The 20,530-nt window shown below is 44.5% G+C and overlaps 2 protein-coding genes across 4 annotated transcripts in view; one reads left to right on the forward strand and one right to left on the reverse strand.

Moving 5' to 3' along the window:
• Positions 1-3,540, forward strand: part of LOC141054051 (retinoic acid receptor responder protein 2-like) — a 28,911-nt gene extending 25,371 nt beyond the window's left edge. For both annotated transcript variants that reach the window (XM_073551216.1, XM_073551217.1), the window contains exon 6: positions 3,316-3,540. The gene's annotated coding sequence lies outside the window, so the exon portion shown is untranslated. The remainder of the gene's footprint in view (positions 1-3,315) is intronic.
• A 511-nt stretch (positions 3,541-4,051) lies between these two features.
• The window catches only part of LOC141054049 (uncharacterized), a 32,582-nt gene continuing 16,103 nt past the window's right edge, over positions 4,052-20,530 (reverse strand). For both annotated transcript variants that reach the window (XM_073551215.1, XM_073551214.1), the window contains exon 2: positions 4,052-7,238. In XM_073551215.1, coding sequence (XP_073407316.1) covers positions 5,698-7,238 — 1,541 coding nt within the window. In that variant the 3' untranslated portion in view covers positions 4,052-5,697. The remainder of the gene's footprint in view (positions 7,239-20,530) is intronic.

Here is a 20,530-nt window from a genome sequence, read left to right on the forward strand (position 1 = left end):
CATCCACAGATTCCATATCGATGGGCATGGATTTAGTCCTACTTGCAATGTTATTATCAAGTGTGAATTGTAAGTCCATGAAATTCCCTCCTGCTCCAGAATCTAACATGGAAGAACATTGCATTTTTTGGCTCCCAATTCTGACCTGAAAATGAGATGATGGCGATTGCTCTTTGCCTTTACCTTGCATTACAGATGAGATGGTCTGCAGAACTGGATCTGGACACTCAGAAAGGTCTAATTCGCTTTCATCCCTGGCATTTGTGTACGCTATGGTCCTTTTATTAGTACAGTTAATGGTAAAATGTCCAGTGTCCCCACAATAGAGACATAGATTCTCTGTACGCCGCCTCTCCTTCTCTACTGCAGAGAGGTTTTCGGATGGCATCAATTTGCATAGGTTCAGAAACACTTTCCTTTTCCTATAAACAAGTGGCTTAAATAGTGCCACTTCCAAAATATTCAACAATCCAAACAGGACACGGAAGCAGAGGCCAAGTAAAATTTACCTTTATTGATTCAATAAATCTAAAATAGTACAGACAAAAATAAAAGTAAAATGGAGATGCAAATACAAAAAATTTACTGCCTACCAAGGTTATTCACAAAATGCCTAATGAAGCTGATATCAACAATCATGTTCACCAGGTACAGCAATGTAGTTTAAAGAAAGGGGCAGGAGGAAGGCAGCTTGACTAAAGTCAGGTAGCTCAATAATCACGCAAGGATTAGCACAGAACTGTCCAGCGAGCTGAATAGCTCAGAGGGAAGGGCTGCCGTTTGGTGCATAGGAGCTGCTGGGTTCAAATCCTGACACCACCCATGCAGAACAGGATTCAGGTAGTGCTGACACGGCCACAGGGTTCAGGTAGCGCCGACACGGCCACAGGGTTCAGGTAGCGCCGACACGGCCACAGGGTTCAGGTAGCGCCGACATGGCCACAGGGTTCAGATGCGTCCGACATGGCCACAGGGTTCAGGTAGCACCGACAGGGTCACAGGGTTCAGATGCCTCCGACATGGCCACAGGATCCAGGTGCTGCAGACAGGTTCAGGGGAACGTGTTAACTACACAGAAGTACAGGATAGGGAATAACTATAATGGACTAAGGACGGGGGACCTGGCAACATATAGTTGCACACACCAGGAACAGACAAACTATAGGGTCTGCCCTATTGGGGAGGGTGCCTTATATCCAAGATGCCTCCCAGCTAAATATCTCCCAGCTCTTAGCTGGGGGCATTTAGTGTGTGCACATCACGCTGTCCATTTTAGAGCAGGGGAGCGCACGCACGGGGAGCGCACGCACGGAATACAATGCAAAGTGCACAGAGAGGGAAGGAGGAGAGCGAGAACGCTGCTGCCGCTGGGGCAGTGAGTATGCCGCTGTCCCCAAATGGAGGGAGGAGGGGAAACATGCAGGCGTTGCATAGTGTACATAGGAAGCTGCCAGTCATCTACAGCAGAGAAAACAGGGATTTATCAAAACTCCAGCAATTCGTGGCACGAGACAAGGCTGCCCACTATCCTCATTATTATTCAACCTAGCACTGGCCCCTCTCCTCAGAACCCTTCAGAATTTACCTGCTTTCCAAGGAATTACAGTGGGAAACACATCAGTTAAATTCCTAGCCGGCTCCAGCCATCCCATCCATAATGAGGATCCTGGACTCATTTGGAGGAAATTCTGGCTTCAAGGTGAACTATAGTAAGTCGGAGGCTCTGGCGCTGTTCCGATCGGGCAGGATAAAAGATGCAGCGTTCCCATTCCACTGGAGTGAGGAATCCATTAAGTATTTGGGCATTCAACTCCCGGCAGACCCTTCAAAGTTATATAAAACTAATTTTAGACCACATAGAGCATTGATAATTGATCTTTCAAACTCATGAAGACATGTTGCTCTATCCTTTTCAGGCAGATGCTATTTGATTAAAATGGTCTTCTTTCCAAAGTTGCTATACTTATTCCAAGCTCTTCCGCTGCTATTGTCACCACCAGATATTAAACAATTCAATGCAGCGTTTAGGAGGTTCATATGGGGTGAGAAGGGAAGAACGCGTATAGGAATGCTTAAGCTACAATTGCCCAGAAGAGAGGGAGGAATTAATTTTCCGGATATTGGAAGATACAATCTGGCAGCTAACTTTAGGCACATTGTGGATTGGATTCGCGGGGTCTCCCATTTTTCCAACGCACAATTGGAGCAACAGTTGAGCCCTCATGTGTCACTGACCGCTCTGATTTGCAATCAGTCACAATCCATGAAAGTGTGAAAAAAAATGGATCCTGTGCAGATTGCAAAAATCTGATTCACCGGATCCGTCGCAGCAGCCTTGCTGCAGGAATTAAAGGAACAGAATTTGAGAGAGAGAGAGAAAGGAAAAGACAGCTCACATGAATAACATGGAGGTCTTTCTTAAAACCTTGAGGTTGCGGAATGCTTCAACAAGCAATATATCCTCCATACTCCGTCAGCTTTGGTCTTGGGAGGCGAGAGACACCGGGCCTTCTAGAGGGGTGAGAGATATCCCAGGGTTTGTAGTTGGGGACTTTTTGGATGCTACGATGTCACAGAAGAAATATATTCCCTATATTAGTTACACGGACATGGCTTTATTGATTCTCCATAGGGCATACATCACTCCGTCAGTGCAGGCCAAAATGACACCGACAACATCGTATACATGCTCAAAATATGGAACACACAACACAGACATCATCCATCACCTCTGGAGGTGTCTAAGAATACAAGATCTGTGGCATAGGATACATGTAGAACCTCAGACTACCTTTCATATTACATTCTCACTTACACAACAATGGGCACCCTTCAATATGCTCGGGGAATCTCAGCAATCTCCGCCCCAGATGGGATCTCCTTAAATGTATTGATGGACATTTCCCGATGCTATGAACTCTATATTTGTATGGATGCACCCAGAGAGGTGGGAGGGGGAAAGATTACAGAATAGGTAGAGTTTGGATAAGTTTATTGTTTTGACAATAATGGCATATTGAATAGAATGGATAAGAGAACGTGACATGGATTCTATGACGTTATTGCTTTGATATGTACTGTTTTAAACTAATAAAAAGAGTTTGAAAAAAAAAACCTGCAGCAAGCAGCCCAGTAAGTGACACATCCCTGGAATTAGTGTCTCTGCCCCTACATCAGAATCTATAGCATAAAAGGTGGTGACAGATTCCCTTGAATGGGATGTCATGTGGGGTTTGCAGCCTCATTCTTTGGGTGTATGTGGACAGGGAGTGAATATTTTTGCAGATCCTTACATTTTTCACTCTTTTTTTTCAGATCCTTTGTGGAACTGTAGAAAAAGAAGTCCCCCATGTATGGGGGTGATGAAGACGCTCCCATAGCTGCCTTTAACCATACTGTATATAGCATAGTATCGCCCTATAGATACATATTATACACTGAGCTATAGAGAACCCGGAGGACCCCCGACGGAGGGGGGAGATGGTTGCGCACAAATCTGGAATGATGTACGCTGGATGTAATAAAACATTGTAAAACATATCAGACCGTCAGCAAAATGATTGTATCGAAACTACATGGGCGACAACTGTGTCAGATTTAATAGCGCTGGATGGAAAGTTGTCAGACGCTATCAGGTGCCAGGACTAGATCTCTTTGGTCGCTGCGGCCCCACTGATGGCTATGGAGCCCGTGCGGTTTCCACTAATGTCCAGAGGACGTGTGCGCTGTTCTCTCTCTTCCTCCAGGTGTATGTGATATGTCCAAAGGAGGCGAGATTGAAGCAGCCACTGATTGGCCGCAGGGTTCGCATGACGTCACACCGTAACCCGATCGCCGGAGAGACAGTGCCGGGACCAGAGGGGAGTATAAGTGTTGTAATTCTAAATGGGGGCAACATGAGTATTGCGAAGGGGCTGAATAGTGGACAACCCCTCTAATCATCCCCCATCCACCGTGTATTTTCTTGTATGGTAGTCCTCAAGCTCCATGAGCCGGGTGCTACCTCTATGGCTACAATCGTCACCAACATGAGCCAAAAATAAAGCTCAACAACTGCGCATCTGAGAGGTTTACTGATACAAGAAATCATATACAGAAGGTTTGGGAGGATTTTATCTATATTTCTAATGCTATTAGATACATTAGTAACATAGGTTCCATTGTCGCCTCCACAACATGGCGGTGACCGATGGAGTGGTGCCGGGAGCAGCTGCAGGTGGAGGCAGATCAGACGCTTTCATCCATCATTACTTAGCGACCGGCTCAGACATGGACGCACTCGTCCTTCAGAGTAGAGAATGTGGACCCTGCAGATTCTGATCCTTACTGCCCAAGATCCTGTCCAGGCAAACCCAAAAGAGAGACCATCTCTCCAGCCTCTGGATCACCAGGGATTCCCCACGTGCTTGGCCGGTCAGAAGAAGGACAGAATTGCTGCTCTTGTCCTTTGCCAGTCTGTGCATTGCAATCCGACCCTGGACCGATTTGCCCTAAGTGTACGTTCACACGAGCAGCAAACATGGCGAATAAAAAACGTTGTACTTTCTGCAGGATTTTTTAAATCTATTTGCAGAGTTTTTGCAATATAAAATCGCTTCTCTTTTCAGACATAATTCTTTTAACTAATTTTATTACTAATTTTAACTAATTTTTATACTGTCGACAAAAGCACACATAAAATCCACTTGGGAAATGCACTAAAATTACAGTAAAATCGCATGTAAAACAGCAAATCTCAGTGTTTTGTACACAGCATTTTTCCTGCCAAGAGGGTTTTGGGTGCAGAAAAAATGCTGCAAAAATGACTTGTGTGAACAAACGCCAAGAGTCGTATCCTTAAATTTAACACTTCTGAATTCAACATGTCAAATGCGTCTGGATCTGGTAACTGAAAGGATCTAGTGGAGATCTAGTATCTGTGTGGCAATTTGAAAGCTACATATGGAAGTGGTGAGTATCTGGTATGAATGTGTGTCTGGAGGGAGTCTGGGGTCTTTGTGTGGATCTGGTAGCAAAGAGTGAACTGGATTGGGATCTGGTGTCTGTGCATGGGTGTGGTTGCGGTGTCTGGATGTGGTGGAGGATCTGGTGTATTGGTAAGAATCTGGTAGCTGGGTGTATATCTTGAATATGGGAGTAGATTTGATATATGGGTGAGTGTCTGGTATATGAACGTGGATCTGCTGGCTGGATGAAAATGTACTCGCTGGGTTGGGCTGTGTTGGGGATCTAATGGCTATATCTAAATCTGGCTGGTTGTTGATATGGTGAGGATCATTTAGCTGAAATGAGATCTTGAAGATGAAATGGATGTGGGGATCTAGTAATGGGATGTTGATCTGATAGCTGGGTGTGGATATGGTGTAGATCTGGTAGCTGGGTGTCTACGTGGTTGAGGAGCCTTTACTTGGGCGAGGATGTGGTGGGCATCAGTTAGTCTAGTGTGCATCTGGTAAAGATCTAGTAGACAGGTTGGGGATCCAGTAATCTCAGGAATCCATGTAAGTTTCCACTTTCATTCAAGAGACAGCCCCTCTCCATCAAGATGCATGAGCGCTTGAAGTCCTCTCATCTAGGAAACACCAGTCTTTAATAAGAGAATACTCAGGTAGTAAATAAGATTCAGATGAGACAAGGAACCGGGTATTTTGAAGTTGACTTGTGCCATTAATGATCTTGTAACATTCTTGAGATCTTCTATCTTCTTCTAATACGATTTTGGGCTCTTCTAAGCATCTCAATTCTACCTTGAAATCCGCAATTTCTTGTATGCTGCTCAGATTCAATGAGCTGCTCAACAAATTCATCTTCAGACCTTACGGTGGTACACTGCCTAACGTGCTCAGTTGCCCTCTTGATAAGTTTAGCTCCATTTTCTCCAAGCTGCTCCGTTTCAGCCCTAAGCCTCTCGAGAACCGTTTGGTAAGTCAACACTTCTTGGTCGTCTCTTTGATACTTCATCTTTAGGCTTCTGTAAGTGGCTCTTTGGTTGATAACCAGGTTTTGCCATAGAAACTTCTCAGAGAAGTGCTCGCTAGATCCATGTTCACAAACCTTGCAAGTGGCACTGAAATAAAACACTTCGCACAAACGGACGATGGCATTGTAGGCCACAAAGCAATCATGGTGACAGGTGGAGTTGCATTCCCGGCAGTTGGTGCAGTTTTTCAAGGTCTCAATCTTCTTTTTGATTGGTTTGGTCACTTCATATTCAAAATATTCATTCTTTTCTATTTCGACTCTGTGTTGGGTAAGGATCTTCTCAGTTTGCTCCAGCTCGTACTGCTTGGACATCACCTCCTCGATTCTATGGACCAGCGCCTCCACCGTGATTTCAGTTGCATTGCTCTGCATGAGGCTGTTCTTTGGTAAAATTATTTTGCTTTGCGAGGTTCCAGACAAAAATGTAAAAAAGTTCTTGAGGTTTTCCATCACCGAACTCCAGTGCTGCTCATTAGTCGTGATGTCATCAAGGGAATTATTTGCATACATAACTTTATCATTGAAAACGAAGTGGATGGGACAACCGTTTCTATCTTTTGCACCGGGAACCCTGGCACAAATGATTGTTGCTGGTATCTGTGGGTTTTGGTCATCATTGGCAGAAGTCATGAAGGTCACTATATTTTTTTGTACACTTGAGCCAAACATGGCCAGGAGGGAATCAAACGTGTATGTCTGAGTGAGTGACAAATCCGTCATCGATGATTGAACCACAAAGCAAATTGCATCAATGTGGTCTAACTCCGAGTTATAGAATAATTCCCGGATCTGCTGTATAGCTCGTCTATCTGGACTTACACCTCGGGTCTCCGGAAGTTCAGGAGTATCAATGATGGTCAAAGAGAATGGGATACAGAATTCCGATTGATGATTGATCTGGTACACCATGAGCTTTGCTCTCTGACATGAATCCCTGGCCTGTCCTAGGGGATGTTCTCCAACTAATTGGATCCTGCAGTCGTATTTCCACTGGATACCAAAAATGCAGTTGACAAGGGCATTGATCAGGGCAGTTTTTCCAGCTCCGGTTTCACCAATCATCATTACGACCTTGTTGTCTCTCCCTGGACCTCCAATCCCAAACTTCCATTGCTTGAGTTTTGGATCATAATTTAGGAGCATCTTGTAGATGTTCAGGAGTCCAACCTCCTTATTCTCATTTGACAGATCAGGACTTGATTTAATCCACATCACTTTTCTCAAACCTTCTATGTGAGGGACACAAAATCCATTACCTGCGGGGATAAATATGAGATGTGAGTTATCTGCTGTTGAGTCATTGACACATTGTTAGGATTTTATAGCAAACATTTAGCTGTAGCTGCATTTACAAGGGGTTTGTTACAGGTTTATTGTAGCGTCAGGACAGAATGTCCCCAATATAATAATGAGGCACAGGGGGTGGGGGGCATTATTACTATAAAGAGGATTGGGGGTATCATTACTATAAGGAGGAACGGGGGAATCATTACTATAAGGAGGAACGGGGGAATCATTACTATAAGGAGGAACGGGGGAATCATTACTATAAGGAGGAACGGGGGAATCGTTACTATAAGGAGGAACGGGGGAATCATTGCTATAAGGAGGAATGGGGGAATCATTGCTATAAGGAAGAACGGGGATATCATTACTATAAGGAGGAACGGGGGAATCATTACTATAAGGAGGAACGGGGGAATCATTACTATAAGGAGGAACGGGGGAATCATTGCTATAAGGAGGAACGGGGGAATCATTGCTATAAGGAGGAACGGGGGAATCATTACTATAAGGAGGAACGGGGGAATCATTACTATAAGGAGGAACGGGGGAATCATTGCTATAAGGAGTAACGGGGATATCATTACTATAAGGAGGAACGGGGATATCATTACTATAAGGAGGAACGGGGGAATCATTACTATAAGGAGAAACGGGGGAATCATTGCTATAAGGAAGAACGGGGATATCATTACTATAAGGAGGAACGGGGGAATCATTACTATAAGGAGGAACGGGGGAATCATTACTATAAGGAGGAACGGGGGAATCATTGCTATAAGGAGGAACGGGGGAATCATTGCTATAAGGAGGAACGGGGGAATCATTATTATAAGGAGGAACGGGGGAATCATTACTATAAGGAGGAACGGGGGAATCATTACTATAAGGAGGAACGGGGGAATCATTACTATAAGGAGGAACGGGGGAATCATTACTATAAGGAGGAACGGGGGAATCATTGCTATAAGGAGTAACGGGGATATCATTACTATAAGGAGGAACGGGGATATCATTACTATAAGGAGGAACGGGGGAATCATTGCTATAAGGAGGAATGGGGGAATCATTGCTATAAGGAAGAACGGGGATATCATTACTATAAGGAGGAACGGGGGAATCATTACTATAAGGAGGAACGGGGGAATCATTACTATAAGGAGGAACGGGGGAATCATTGCTATAAGGAGGAACGGGGGAATCATTGCTATAAGGAGGAACGGGGGAATCATTATTATAAGGAGGAACGGGGGAATCATTACTATAAGGAGGAACGGGGGAATCATTACTATAAGGAGGAACGGGGGAATCATTACTATAAGGAGGAACGGGGGAATCATTGCTATAAGGAGTAACGGGGATATCATTACTATAAGGAGGAACGGGGATATCATTACTATAAGGAGGAACGGGGGAATCATTACTATAAGGAGAAACGGGGGAATCATTGCTATAAGGAGTAACGGGGATATCATTACTATAAGGAGGAACGGGGGAATCATTACTATAAGGAGGAACGGGGGAATCATTACTATAAGGAGGAACGGGGGAATCATTACTATAAGGAGAAACGGGGGAATCATTGCTATAAGGAGGAACGGGGGAATCATTGCTATAAGGAGGAACGGGGGAATCATTGCTATAAGGAGGAACGGGGGAATCATTGCTATAAGGAGGAACGGGGGAATGATTACTATAAGGAGGAAAGGGGGAATGATTACTATAAGGAGGAACGGGTGTATCATTGCTATAAGGAGGAACGGGGGAATCATTGCTATAAGGAGGAACAGGGGAATGATTACTATAAGGAGGAACGGGGGAATCATTACTATAAGGAGGAACGGGGGAATCATTGCTATAAGGAGGAACGGGGGAATCATTACTATAAGGAGGAACGGGGGAATCATTGCTATAAGGAGGAACGGGGGAATCATTACTATAAGGAGGAACGGGGGAATCATTGCTATAAGGAGGAACGGGGGAATCATTACTATAAGGAGGAACGGGGGAATCATTGCTATAAGGAGGAACGGGGGAATCATTGCTATAAGGAGGAACGGGGGAATCATTACTATAAGGAGGAACGGGGGAATCATTGCTATAAGGAGGAACGGGGGAATCATTACTATAAGGAGGAACTGGGGAATCATTGCTATAAGGAGGAACGGGGGAATCATTACTATAAGGAGGAACGGGGGAATCATTGCTATAAGGAGGAACGGGGGAATCATTACTATAAGGAGGAACGGGGGAATCATTACTGTAAGGAGGAACTGGGGAATCATTACTATAAGGAGGAACGGGGGAATCATTACTATAAGGAGGAACGGGGGAATCATTGCTATAAGGAGGAACGGGGGAATCATTACTATAAGGAGGAACGGGGGAATCATTGCTATAAGGAGGAACGGGGGAATCATTACTATAAGGAGGAACTGGGGAATCATTGCTATAAGGAGGAACGGGGGAATCATTACTATAAGGAGGAACGGGGGAATCATTGCTATAAGGAGGAACGGGGGAATCATTGCTATAAGGAGGAACGAGGGAATCATTGCTATAAGGAGGAACGGGGGAATCATTGCTATAAGGAGGAATGGGGGAATCATTACTATAAGGAGGAACGGGGGAATCATTACTATAAGGAGGAACGGGGGAATCATTGCTATAAGGAGGAACGGGGGAATCATTACTATAAGGAGGAACAGGGGAATCATTATTATAAGGAGGAACGGGGGAATCATTACTATAAGGAGGAACGGGGGAATCATTACTATAAGGAGGAACGGGGGAATCATTGCTATAAGGAGGAACGGGGGAATCATTGCTATAAGGAGGAACGGGGGAATCATTACTATAAGGAGGAACGGGGGAATCATTACTATAAGGAGGAACGGGGGAATCATTGCTATAAGGAGGAACGGGGGAATCATTACTATAAGGAGGAACGGGGGAATCATTGCTATAAGGAGGAACGTGGGAATCATTGCTATAAGGAGGAACGGGGGAATCATTACTATAAGGAGGAACGGGGGAATCATTGCTATAAGGAGGAACGGGGGAATCATTACTATAAGGAGGAACGGGGGAATCATTGCTATAAGGAGGAACGGGGGAATCATTACTATAAGGAGGAACAGGGGAATCATTATTATAAGGAGGAACGGGGGAATCATTACTATAAGGAGGAACGGGGGAATCATTACTATAAGGAGGAATGGGGGAATCATTGCTATAAGGAGGAACAGGGGAATCATTATTATAAGGAGGAACGGGGGAATCATTGCTATAAGGTAGAACGGGGGAATCATTACTATAAGGAGGAATGGGGGAATCATTGCTATAAGGAAGAACGGGGGAATCATTACTATAAGGAGGAACAGGGGAATCATTACTATAAGGAGGACCTGTGGAATCATTGCTATAAGGAGGAACGGGGAAATCATTGCTATAAGGAGGAATGGGGGAATCATTACTATGAGGAAGAAAGGGGGAATCATTGCTATAAGGAGGAACGGGGGAATCATTGCTATAAGGAGGAACAGGGGAATCATTGCTATAAGGAGGAACGGGGGAATCATTGCTATAAGGAGGAACGGGGGAATCATTACTATAAGGAGGAACGGGGGAATCATTACTATAAGGAGGAACGGGGGAATCATTGCTATAAGGAGGAACGGGGGAATCATTACTATAAGGAGGAACAGGGGAATCATTATTATAAGGAGGAACGGGGGAATCATTACTATAAGGAGGAACGGTGGAATCATTACTATAAGGAGGAATGGGGGAATCATTGCTATAAGGAGGAACAGGGGAATCATTATTATAAGGAGGAACGGGGGAATCATTGCTATAAGGAGGAACGGGGGAATCATTACTATAAGGAGGAACAGGGGAATCATTGCTATAAGGAGGAACGGGGGAATCATTGCTATGAGGAGGAACGGGGGAATCATTACTATAAGGAGGAACGGGGGAATCATTACTATAAGGAGGAACGGGGGAATCATTGCTATAAGGAGGAACGGGGGAATCATTATTATAAGGAGGAACGGGGGAATCATTGCTATAAGGAGGAAAGGGGGAATCATTGCTATAAGGAGGAATGGGGGAATCATTATAAGGAGGAACGGGGGAATCATTGCTATAAGGAGGAACGGGGGAATCATTATTATAAGGAGGAACGGGGGAATCATTATTATAAGGAGGAAAGGGGGAATCATTGCTATAAGGAGGAACAGGGGAATCATTATTATAAGGAGGAACGGGGGAATCATTATTATAAGGAGGAAAGGGGGAATCATTGCTATAAGGAGGAACGGGGGAATCATTATTATAAGGAGGAACGGGGGAATCATTGCTATAAGGAGGAACGGGGGAATCATTATTATAAGGAGGAACGGGGGAATCATTACTATAAGGAGGAACGGGGGAATCATTGCTATAAGGAGGAACGGGGGAATCATTGCTATAAGGAGGAACGGGGGTATCATTACTATAAGGAGGAACGGGGGAATCATTATTATAAGGAGGAAAGGGGGAATCATTGCTATAAGGAGGAAAGGGGGAATCATTGCTATAAGGAGGAACGGGGGAATCACTATTATAAGGAGGAACGGGGGAATCATTATTATAAGGAGGAACGGGGGAATCATTGCTATAAGGAGGAAAGGGGGAATCATTGCTATAAGGAGGAATGGGGGAATCATTATAAGGAGGAACGGGGGAATCATTGCTATAAGGAGGAACGGGGGAATCATTATTATAAGGAGGAACGGGGGAATCATTATTATAAGGAGGAAAGGGGGAATCATTGCTATAAGGAGGAACGGGGGAATCATTATTATAAGGAGGAACGGGGGAATCATTATTATAAGGAGGAAAGGGGGAATCATTGCTATAAGGAGGAACGGGGGAATCATTATTATAAGGAGGAACGGGGAATCATTGCTAGAAGGAGAAACGGGGGAATCATTGCTATAAGGAGGAACGGGGGAATCATTATTATAAGGAGGAACGGGGGAATCATTGCTATAAGGAGAAACGGGGGAATCATTGCTATAAGGAGGAACGGGGGAATCATTGCTATAAGGAGGAACGGGGGTATCATTACTATAAGGAGGAACGGGGGAATCATTACTATAAGGAGGAACGGGGGAATCATTATTATAAGGAGGAAAGGGGGAATCATTGCTATAAGGAGGAACGGGGGAATCATTATTATAAGGAGGAAAGGGGGAATCATTGCTATAAGGAGGAATGGGGGAATCATTGCTATAAGGAAGAACGGGGATATCATTACTATAAGGAGGAATGGGGGAATCATTACTATAAGGAGAAACGGGGGAATCATTGCTATAAGGAGGAACGGGGGAATCATTGCTATAAGGAGGAATGGGGGAATCATTGCTATAAGGAAGAACGGGGATATCATTACTATAAGGAGGAACGGGGGAATCATTACTATAAGGAGAAACGGGGGAATCATTGCTATAAGGAGGAATGGGGGAATCATTGCTATAAGGAAGAACGGGGATATCATTACTATAAGGAGGAACGGGGGAATCATTACTATAAGGAGGAACGGGGGAATCATTACTATAAGGAGGAACGGGGGAATCATTGCTATAAGGAGGAACGGGGGAATCATTGCTATAAGGAGGAACGGGGGAATCATTACTATAAGGAGGAACGGGGGAATCATTACTATAAGGAGGAACGGGGGAATCATTGCTATAAGGAGGAACGGGGGAATCATTACTATAAGGAGGAACGGGGGAATCATTACTATAAGGAGAAACGGGGGAATCATTGCTATAAGGAGGAATGGGGGAATCATTGCTATAAGGAAGAACGGGGATATCATTACTATAAGGAGGAACGGGGGAATCATTACTATAAGGAGGAACGGGGGAATCATTACTATAAGGAGGAACGGGGGAATCATTGCTATAAGGAGGAACGGGGGAATCATTGCTATAAGGAGGAACGGGGGAATCATTACTATAAGGAGGAACGGGGGAATCATTACTATAAGGAGGAACGGGGGAATCATTGCTATAAGGAGTAACGGGGATATCATTACTATAAGGAGGAACGGGGATATCATTACTATAAGGAGGAACGGGGGAATCATTACTATAAGGAGAAACGGGGGAATCATTGCTATAAGGAGGAATGGGGGAATCATTGCTATAAGGAAGAACGGGGATATCATTACTATAAGGAGGAACGGGGGAATCATTACTATAAGGAGGAACGGGGGAATCATTACTATAAGGAGGAACGGGGGAATCATTGCTATAAGGAGGAACGGGGGAATCATTGCTATAAGGAGGAACGGGGGAATCATTATTATAAGGAGGAACGGGGGAATCATTACTATAAGGAGGAACGGGGGAATCATTACTATAAGGAGGAACGGGGGAATCATTACTATAAGGAGGAACGGGGGAATCATTGCTATAAGGAGTAACGGGGATATCATTACTATAAGGAGGAACGGGGATATCATTACTATAAGGAGGAACGGGGGAATCATTACTATAAGGAGAAACGGGGGAATCATTGCTATAAGGAGTAACGGGGATATCATTACTATAAGGAGGAACGGGGGAATCATTACTATAAGGAGGAACGGGGGAATCATTACTATAAGGAGGAACGGGGGAATCATTACTATAAGGAGAAACGGGGGAATCATTGCTATAAGGAGGAACGGGGGAATCATTGCTATAAGGAGGAACGGGGGAATCATTGCTATAAGGAGGAATGGGGGAATCATTGCTATAAGGAGGAACGGGGGAATGATTACTATAAGGAGGAAAGGGGGAATGATTACTATAAGGAGGAACGGGTGTATCATTGCTATAAGGAGGAACGGGGGAATCATTGCTATAAGGAGGAACGGGGGAATGATTACTATAAGGAGGAACGGGGGAATCATTACTATAAGGAGGAACGGGGGAATCATTGCTATAAGGAGGAACGGGGGAATCATTACTATAAGGAGGAACGGGGGAATCATTGCTATAAGGAGGAACGGGGGAATCATTACTATAAGGAGGAACGGGGGAATCATTGCTATAAGGAGGAACGGGGGAATCATTACTATAAGGAGGAACGGGGGAATCATTGCTATAAGGAGGAACGGGGGAATCATTGCTATAAGGAGGAACGGGGGAATCATTACTATAAGGAGGAACGGGGGAATCATTGCTATAAGGAGGAACGGGGGAATCATTACTATAAGGAGGAACTGGGGAATCATTGCTATAAGGAGGAACGGGGGAATCATTACTATAAGGAGGAACGGGGGAATCATTGCTATAAGGAGGAACGGGGGAATCATTACTATAAGGAGGAACGGGGGAATCATTACTGTAAGGAGGAACTGGGGAATCATTACTATAAGGAGGAACGGGGGAATCATTACTATAAGGAGGAACGGGGGAATCATTGCTATAAGGAGGAACGGGGGAATCATTACTATAAGGAGGAACGGGGGAATCATTGCTATAAGGAGGAACGGGGGAATCATTACTATAAGGAGGAACTGGGGAATCATTGCTATAAGGAGGAACGGGGGAATCATTACTATAAGGAGGAACGGGGGAATCATTGCTATAAGGAGGAACGGGGGAATCATTGCTATAAGGAGGAACGAGGGAATCATTGCTATAAGGAGGAACGGGGGAATCATTGCTATAAGGAGGAATGGGGGAATCATTACTATAAGGAGGAACGGGGGAATCATTACTATAAGGAGGAACGGGGGAATCATTGCTATAAGGAGGAACGGGGGAATCATTACTATAAGGAGGAACAGGGGAATCATTATTATAAGGAGGAACGGGGGAATCATTACTATAAGGAGGAACGGGGGAATCATTACTATAAGGAGGAACGGGGGAATCATTGCTATAAGGAGGAACGGGGGAATCATTGCTATAAGGAGGAACGGGGGAATCATTACTATAAGGAGGAACGGGGGAATCATTACTATAAGGAGGAACGGGGGAATCATTGCTATAAGGAGGAACGGGGGAATCATTACTATAAGGAGGAACGGGGGAATCATTGCTATAAGGAGGAACGGGGGAATCATTGCTATAAGGAGGAACGGGGGAATCATTACTATAAGGAGGAACGGGGGAATCATTGCTATAAGGAGGAACGGGGGAATCATTACTATAAGGAGGAACGGGGGAATCATTGCTATAAGGAGGAACGGGGGAATCATTACTATAAGGAGGAACAGGGGAATCATTATTATAAGGAGGAACGGGGGAATCATTACTATAAGGAGGAACGGGGGAATCATTACTATAAGGAGGAATGGGGGAATCATTGCTATAAGGAGGAACAGGGGAATCATTATCATAAGGAGGAACGGGGGAATCATTGCTATAAGGTGGAACGGGGGAATCATTACTATAAGGAGGAATGGGGGAATCATTGCTATAAGGAAGAACGGGGGAATCATTACTATAAGGAGGAACAGGGGAATCATTACTATAAGGAGGACCTGTGGAATCATTGCTATAAGGAGGAACGGGGGAATCATTGCTATAAGGAGGAATGGGGGAATCATTACTATGAGGAAGAAAGGGGGAATCATTGCTATAAGGAGGAACGGGGGAATCATTGCTATAAGGAGGAACAGGGGAATCATTGCTATAAGGAGGAACGGGGGAATCATTGCTATAAGGAGGAACGGGGGAATCATTACTATAAGGAGGAACGGGGGAATCATTACTATAAGGAGGAACGGGGGAATCATTGCTATAAGGAGGAACGGGGGAATCATTACTATAAGGAGGAACAGGGGAATCATTATTATAAGGAGGAACGGGGGAATCATTACTATAAGGAGGAACGGGGGAATCATTACTATAAGGAGGAATGGGGGAATCATTGCTATAAGGAGGAACAGGGGAATCATTATTATAAGGAGGAACGGGGGAATCATTGCTATAAGGAGGAACGGGGGAATCATTACTATAAGGAGGAACAGGGGAATCATTGCTATAAGGAGGAACGGGGGAATCATTGCTATGAGGAGGAACGGGGGAATCATTACTATAAGGAGGAACGGGGGAATCATTACTATAAGGAGGAACGGGGGAATCATTGCTATAAGGAGGAACGGGGGAATCATTATTATAAGGAGGAACGGGGGAATCATTGCTATAAGGAGGAAAGGGGGAATCATTGCTATAAGGAGGAATGGGGGAATCATTATAAGGAGGAACGGGGGAATCATTGCTATAAGGAGGAACGGGGGAATCATTATTATAAGGAGGAACGGTGGAATCATTATTATAAGGAGGAAAGGGGGAATCATTGCTATAAGGAGGAACGGGGGAATCATTGCTATAAGGAGGAACGGGGGAATCATTACTATAAGGAGGAACTGGGGAATCATTGCTATAAGGAGGAACGGGGGAATCATTACTATAAGGAGGAACGGGGGAATCATTGCTATAAGGAGGAACGGGGGAATCATTACTATAAGGAGGAACGGGGGAATCATTACTGTAAGGAGGAACTGGGGAATCATTACTATAAGGAGGAACGGGGGAATCATTACTATAAGGAGGAACGGGGGAATCATTGCTATAAGGAGGAACGGGGGAATCATTACTATAAGGAGGAACGGGGGAATCATTGCTATAAGGAGGAACGGGGGAATCATTACTATAAGGAGGAACTGGGGAATCATTGCTATAAGGAGGAACGGGGGAATCATTACTATAAGGAGGAACGGGGGAATCATTGCTATAAGGAGGAACGGGGGAATCATTGCTATAAGGAGGAACGAGGGAATCATTGCTATAAGGAGGAACGGGGGAATCATTGCTATAAGGAGGAATGGGGGAATCATTACTATAAGGAGGAACGGGGGAATCATTACTATAAGGAGGAACGGGGGAATCATTGCTATAAGGAGGAACGGGGGAATCATTACTATAAGGAGGAACAGGGGAATCATTATTATAAGGAGGAACGGGGGAATCATTACTATAAGGAGGAACGGGGGAATCATTACTATAAGGAGGAACGGGGGAATCATTGCTATAAGGAGGAACGGGGGAATCATTGCTATAAGGAGGAACGGGGGAATCATTACTATAAGGAGGAACGGGGGAATCATTACTATAAGGAGGAACGGGGGAATCATTGCTATAAGGAGGAACGGGGGAATCATTACTATAAGGAGGAACGGGGGAATCATTGCTATAAGGAGGAACGGGGGAATCATTGCTATAAGGAGGAACGGGGGAATCATTACTATAAGGAGGAACGGGGGAATCATTGCTATAAGGAGGAACGGGGGAATCATTACTATAAGGAGGAACGGGGGAATCATTGCTATAAGGAGGAACGGGGGAATCATTACTATAAGGAGGAACAGGGGAATCATTATTATAAGGAGGAACGGGGGAATCATTACTATAAGGAGGAACGGGGGAATCATTACTATAAGGAGGAATGGGGGAATCATTGCTATAAGGAGGAACAGGGGAATCATTATCATAAGGAGGAACGGGGGAATCATTGCTATAAGGTGGAACGGGGGAATCATTACTATAAGGAGGAATGGGGGAATCATTGCTATAAGGAAGAACGGGGGAATCATTACTATAAGGAGGAACAGGGGAATCATTACTATAAGGAGGACCTGTGGAATCATTGCTATAAGGAGGAACGGGGGAATCATTGCTATAAGGAGGAATGGGGGAATCATTACTATGAGGAAGAAAGGGGGAATCATTGCTATAAGGAGGAACGGGGGAATCATTGCTATAAGGAGGAACAGGGGAATCATTGCTATAAGGAGGAACGGGGGAATCATTGCTATAAGGAGGAACGGGGGAATCATTACTATAAGGAGGAACGGGGGAATCATTACTATAAGGAGGAACGGGGGAATCATTGCTATAAGGAGGAACGGGGGAATCATTACTATAAGGAGGAACAGGGGAATCATTATTATAAGGAGGAACGGGGGAATCATTACTATAAGGAGGAACGGGGGAATCATTACTATAAGGAGGAATGGGGGAATCATTGCTATAAGGAGGAACAGGGGAATCATTATTATAAGGAGGAACGGGGGAATCATTGCTATAAGGAGGAACGGGGGAATCATTACTATAAGGAGGAACAGGGGAATCATTGCTATAAGGAGGAACGGGGGAATCATTGCTATGAGGAGGAACGGGGGAATCATTACTATAAGGAGGAACGGGGGAATCATTACTATAAGGAGGAACGGGGGAATCATTGCTATAAGGAGGAACGGGGGAATCATTATTATAAGGAGGAACGGGGGAATCATTGCTATAAGGAGGAAAGGGGGAATCATTGCTATAAGGAGGAATGGGGGAATCATTATAAGGAGGAACGGGGGAATCATTGCTATAAGGAGGAACGGGGGAATCATTATTATAAGGAGGAACGGGGGAATCATTATTATAAGGAGGAAAGGGGGAATCATTGCTATAAGGAGGAACAGGGGAATCATTATTATAAGGAGGAACGGGGGAATCATTATTATAAGGAGGAAAGGGGGAATCATTGCTATAAGGAGGAACGGGGGAATCATTATTATAAGGAGGAACGGGGGAATCATTGCTATAAGGAGAAACGGGGGAATCATTGCTATAAGGAGGAACGGGGGAATCATTATTATAAGGAGGAACGGGGGAATCATTACTATAAGGAGGAACGGGGGAATCATTGCTATAAGGAGGAACGGGGGAATCATTGCTATAAGGAGGAACGGGGGTATCATTACTATAAGGAGGAACGGGGGAATCATTATTATAAGGAGGAAAGGGGGAATCATTGCTATAAGGAGGAAAGGGGGAATCATTGCTATAAGGAGGAACGGGGGAATCACTATTATAAGGAGGAACGGGGGAATCATTATTATAAGGAGGAACGGGGGAATCATTGCTATAAGGAGGAAAGGGGGAATCATTGCTATAAGGAGGAATGGGGGAATCATTATAAGGAGGAACGGGGGAATCATTGCTATAAGGAGGAACGGGGGAATCATTATTATAAGGAGGAACGGGGGAATCATTATTATAAGGAGGAAAGGGGGAATCATTGCTATAAGGAGGAACGGGGGAATCATTATTATAAGGAGGAACGGGGGAATCATTATTATAAGGAGGAAAGGGGGAATCATTGCTATAAGGAGGAACGGGGGAATCATTATTATAAGGAGGAACGGGGGAATCATTGCTAGAAGGAGAAACGGGGGAATCATTGCTATAAGGAGGAACGGGGGAATCATTATTATAAGGAGGAACGGGGGAATCATTGCTATAAGGAGAAACGGGGGAATCATTGCTATAAGGAGGAACGGGGGAATCATTGCTATAAGGAGGAACGGGGGTATCATTACTATAAGGAGGAACGGGGGAATCATTACTATAAGGAGGAACGGGGGAATCATTATTATAAGGAGGAAAGGGGGAATCATTGCTATAAGGAGGAACGGGGGAATCATTATTATAAGGAGGAAAGGGGGAATCATTGCTATAAGGAGGAACGGGGGAATCATTGCTATAAGGAGGAACGGGGGAATCATTGCTATAAGGAGGAACGGGGGAATCATTATTATAAGGAGGAAAGGGGGAATCATTGCTATAAGGAGGAACGGGGGAATCATTGCTATAAGGAGGAACGGGGGAATCATTATTATAAGGAGGAACGGGGGAATCATTGCTATAAGGAGGAACGGGGGAATCATTACTATAAGGAGGAATGGGGGAATCATTATTATAAGGAGGAACGGGGGAATCATTACTATAAGGAGGAATGGGGGAATCATTATTATAAGGAGGAACGGGGGGAATCATTAGTATAAGGAGGAACAGGGGAATCATTATTATAAGGAGGAACGGGGGAATCATTATTATAAGGAGGAACGGGGGAATCATTATTATAAGGAGGAAAGGGGGAATCATTACTATAAGGAGGAACAGGGGAATCATTACTATAAGGAGGAACGGGGGAATCATTACTATAAAGAGGAACGGGGGAATCATTAGTATAAGGAGGAACAGGGGATATCATTGCTATAAGGAGGAACGGGGGAATCATTGCTATAAGGAGGAACGGGGGAATCATTATTATAAGGAGGAACGGGGGAATCATTACTATAAGGAGGAATGGGGGAATCATTGCTATAAGGAGGAACGGGGGAATCATTATTATAAGGAGGAACGGGGGAATCATTGCT

Source organism: Dendrobates tinctorius, unplaced genomic scaffold (assembly GCF_039654945.1).
Source record: "Dendrobates tinctorius isolate UK_male_01 unplaced genomic scaffold, ASM3965494v1 ptg000173l, whole genome shotgun sequence".
NCBI classification, from domain to species: domain Eukaryota; kingdom Metazoa; phylum Chordata; class Amphibia; order Anura; family Dendrobatidae; genus Dendrobates; species Dendrobates tinctorius.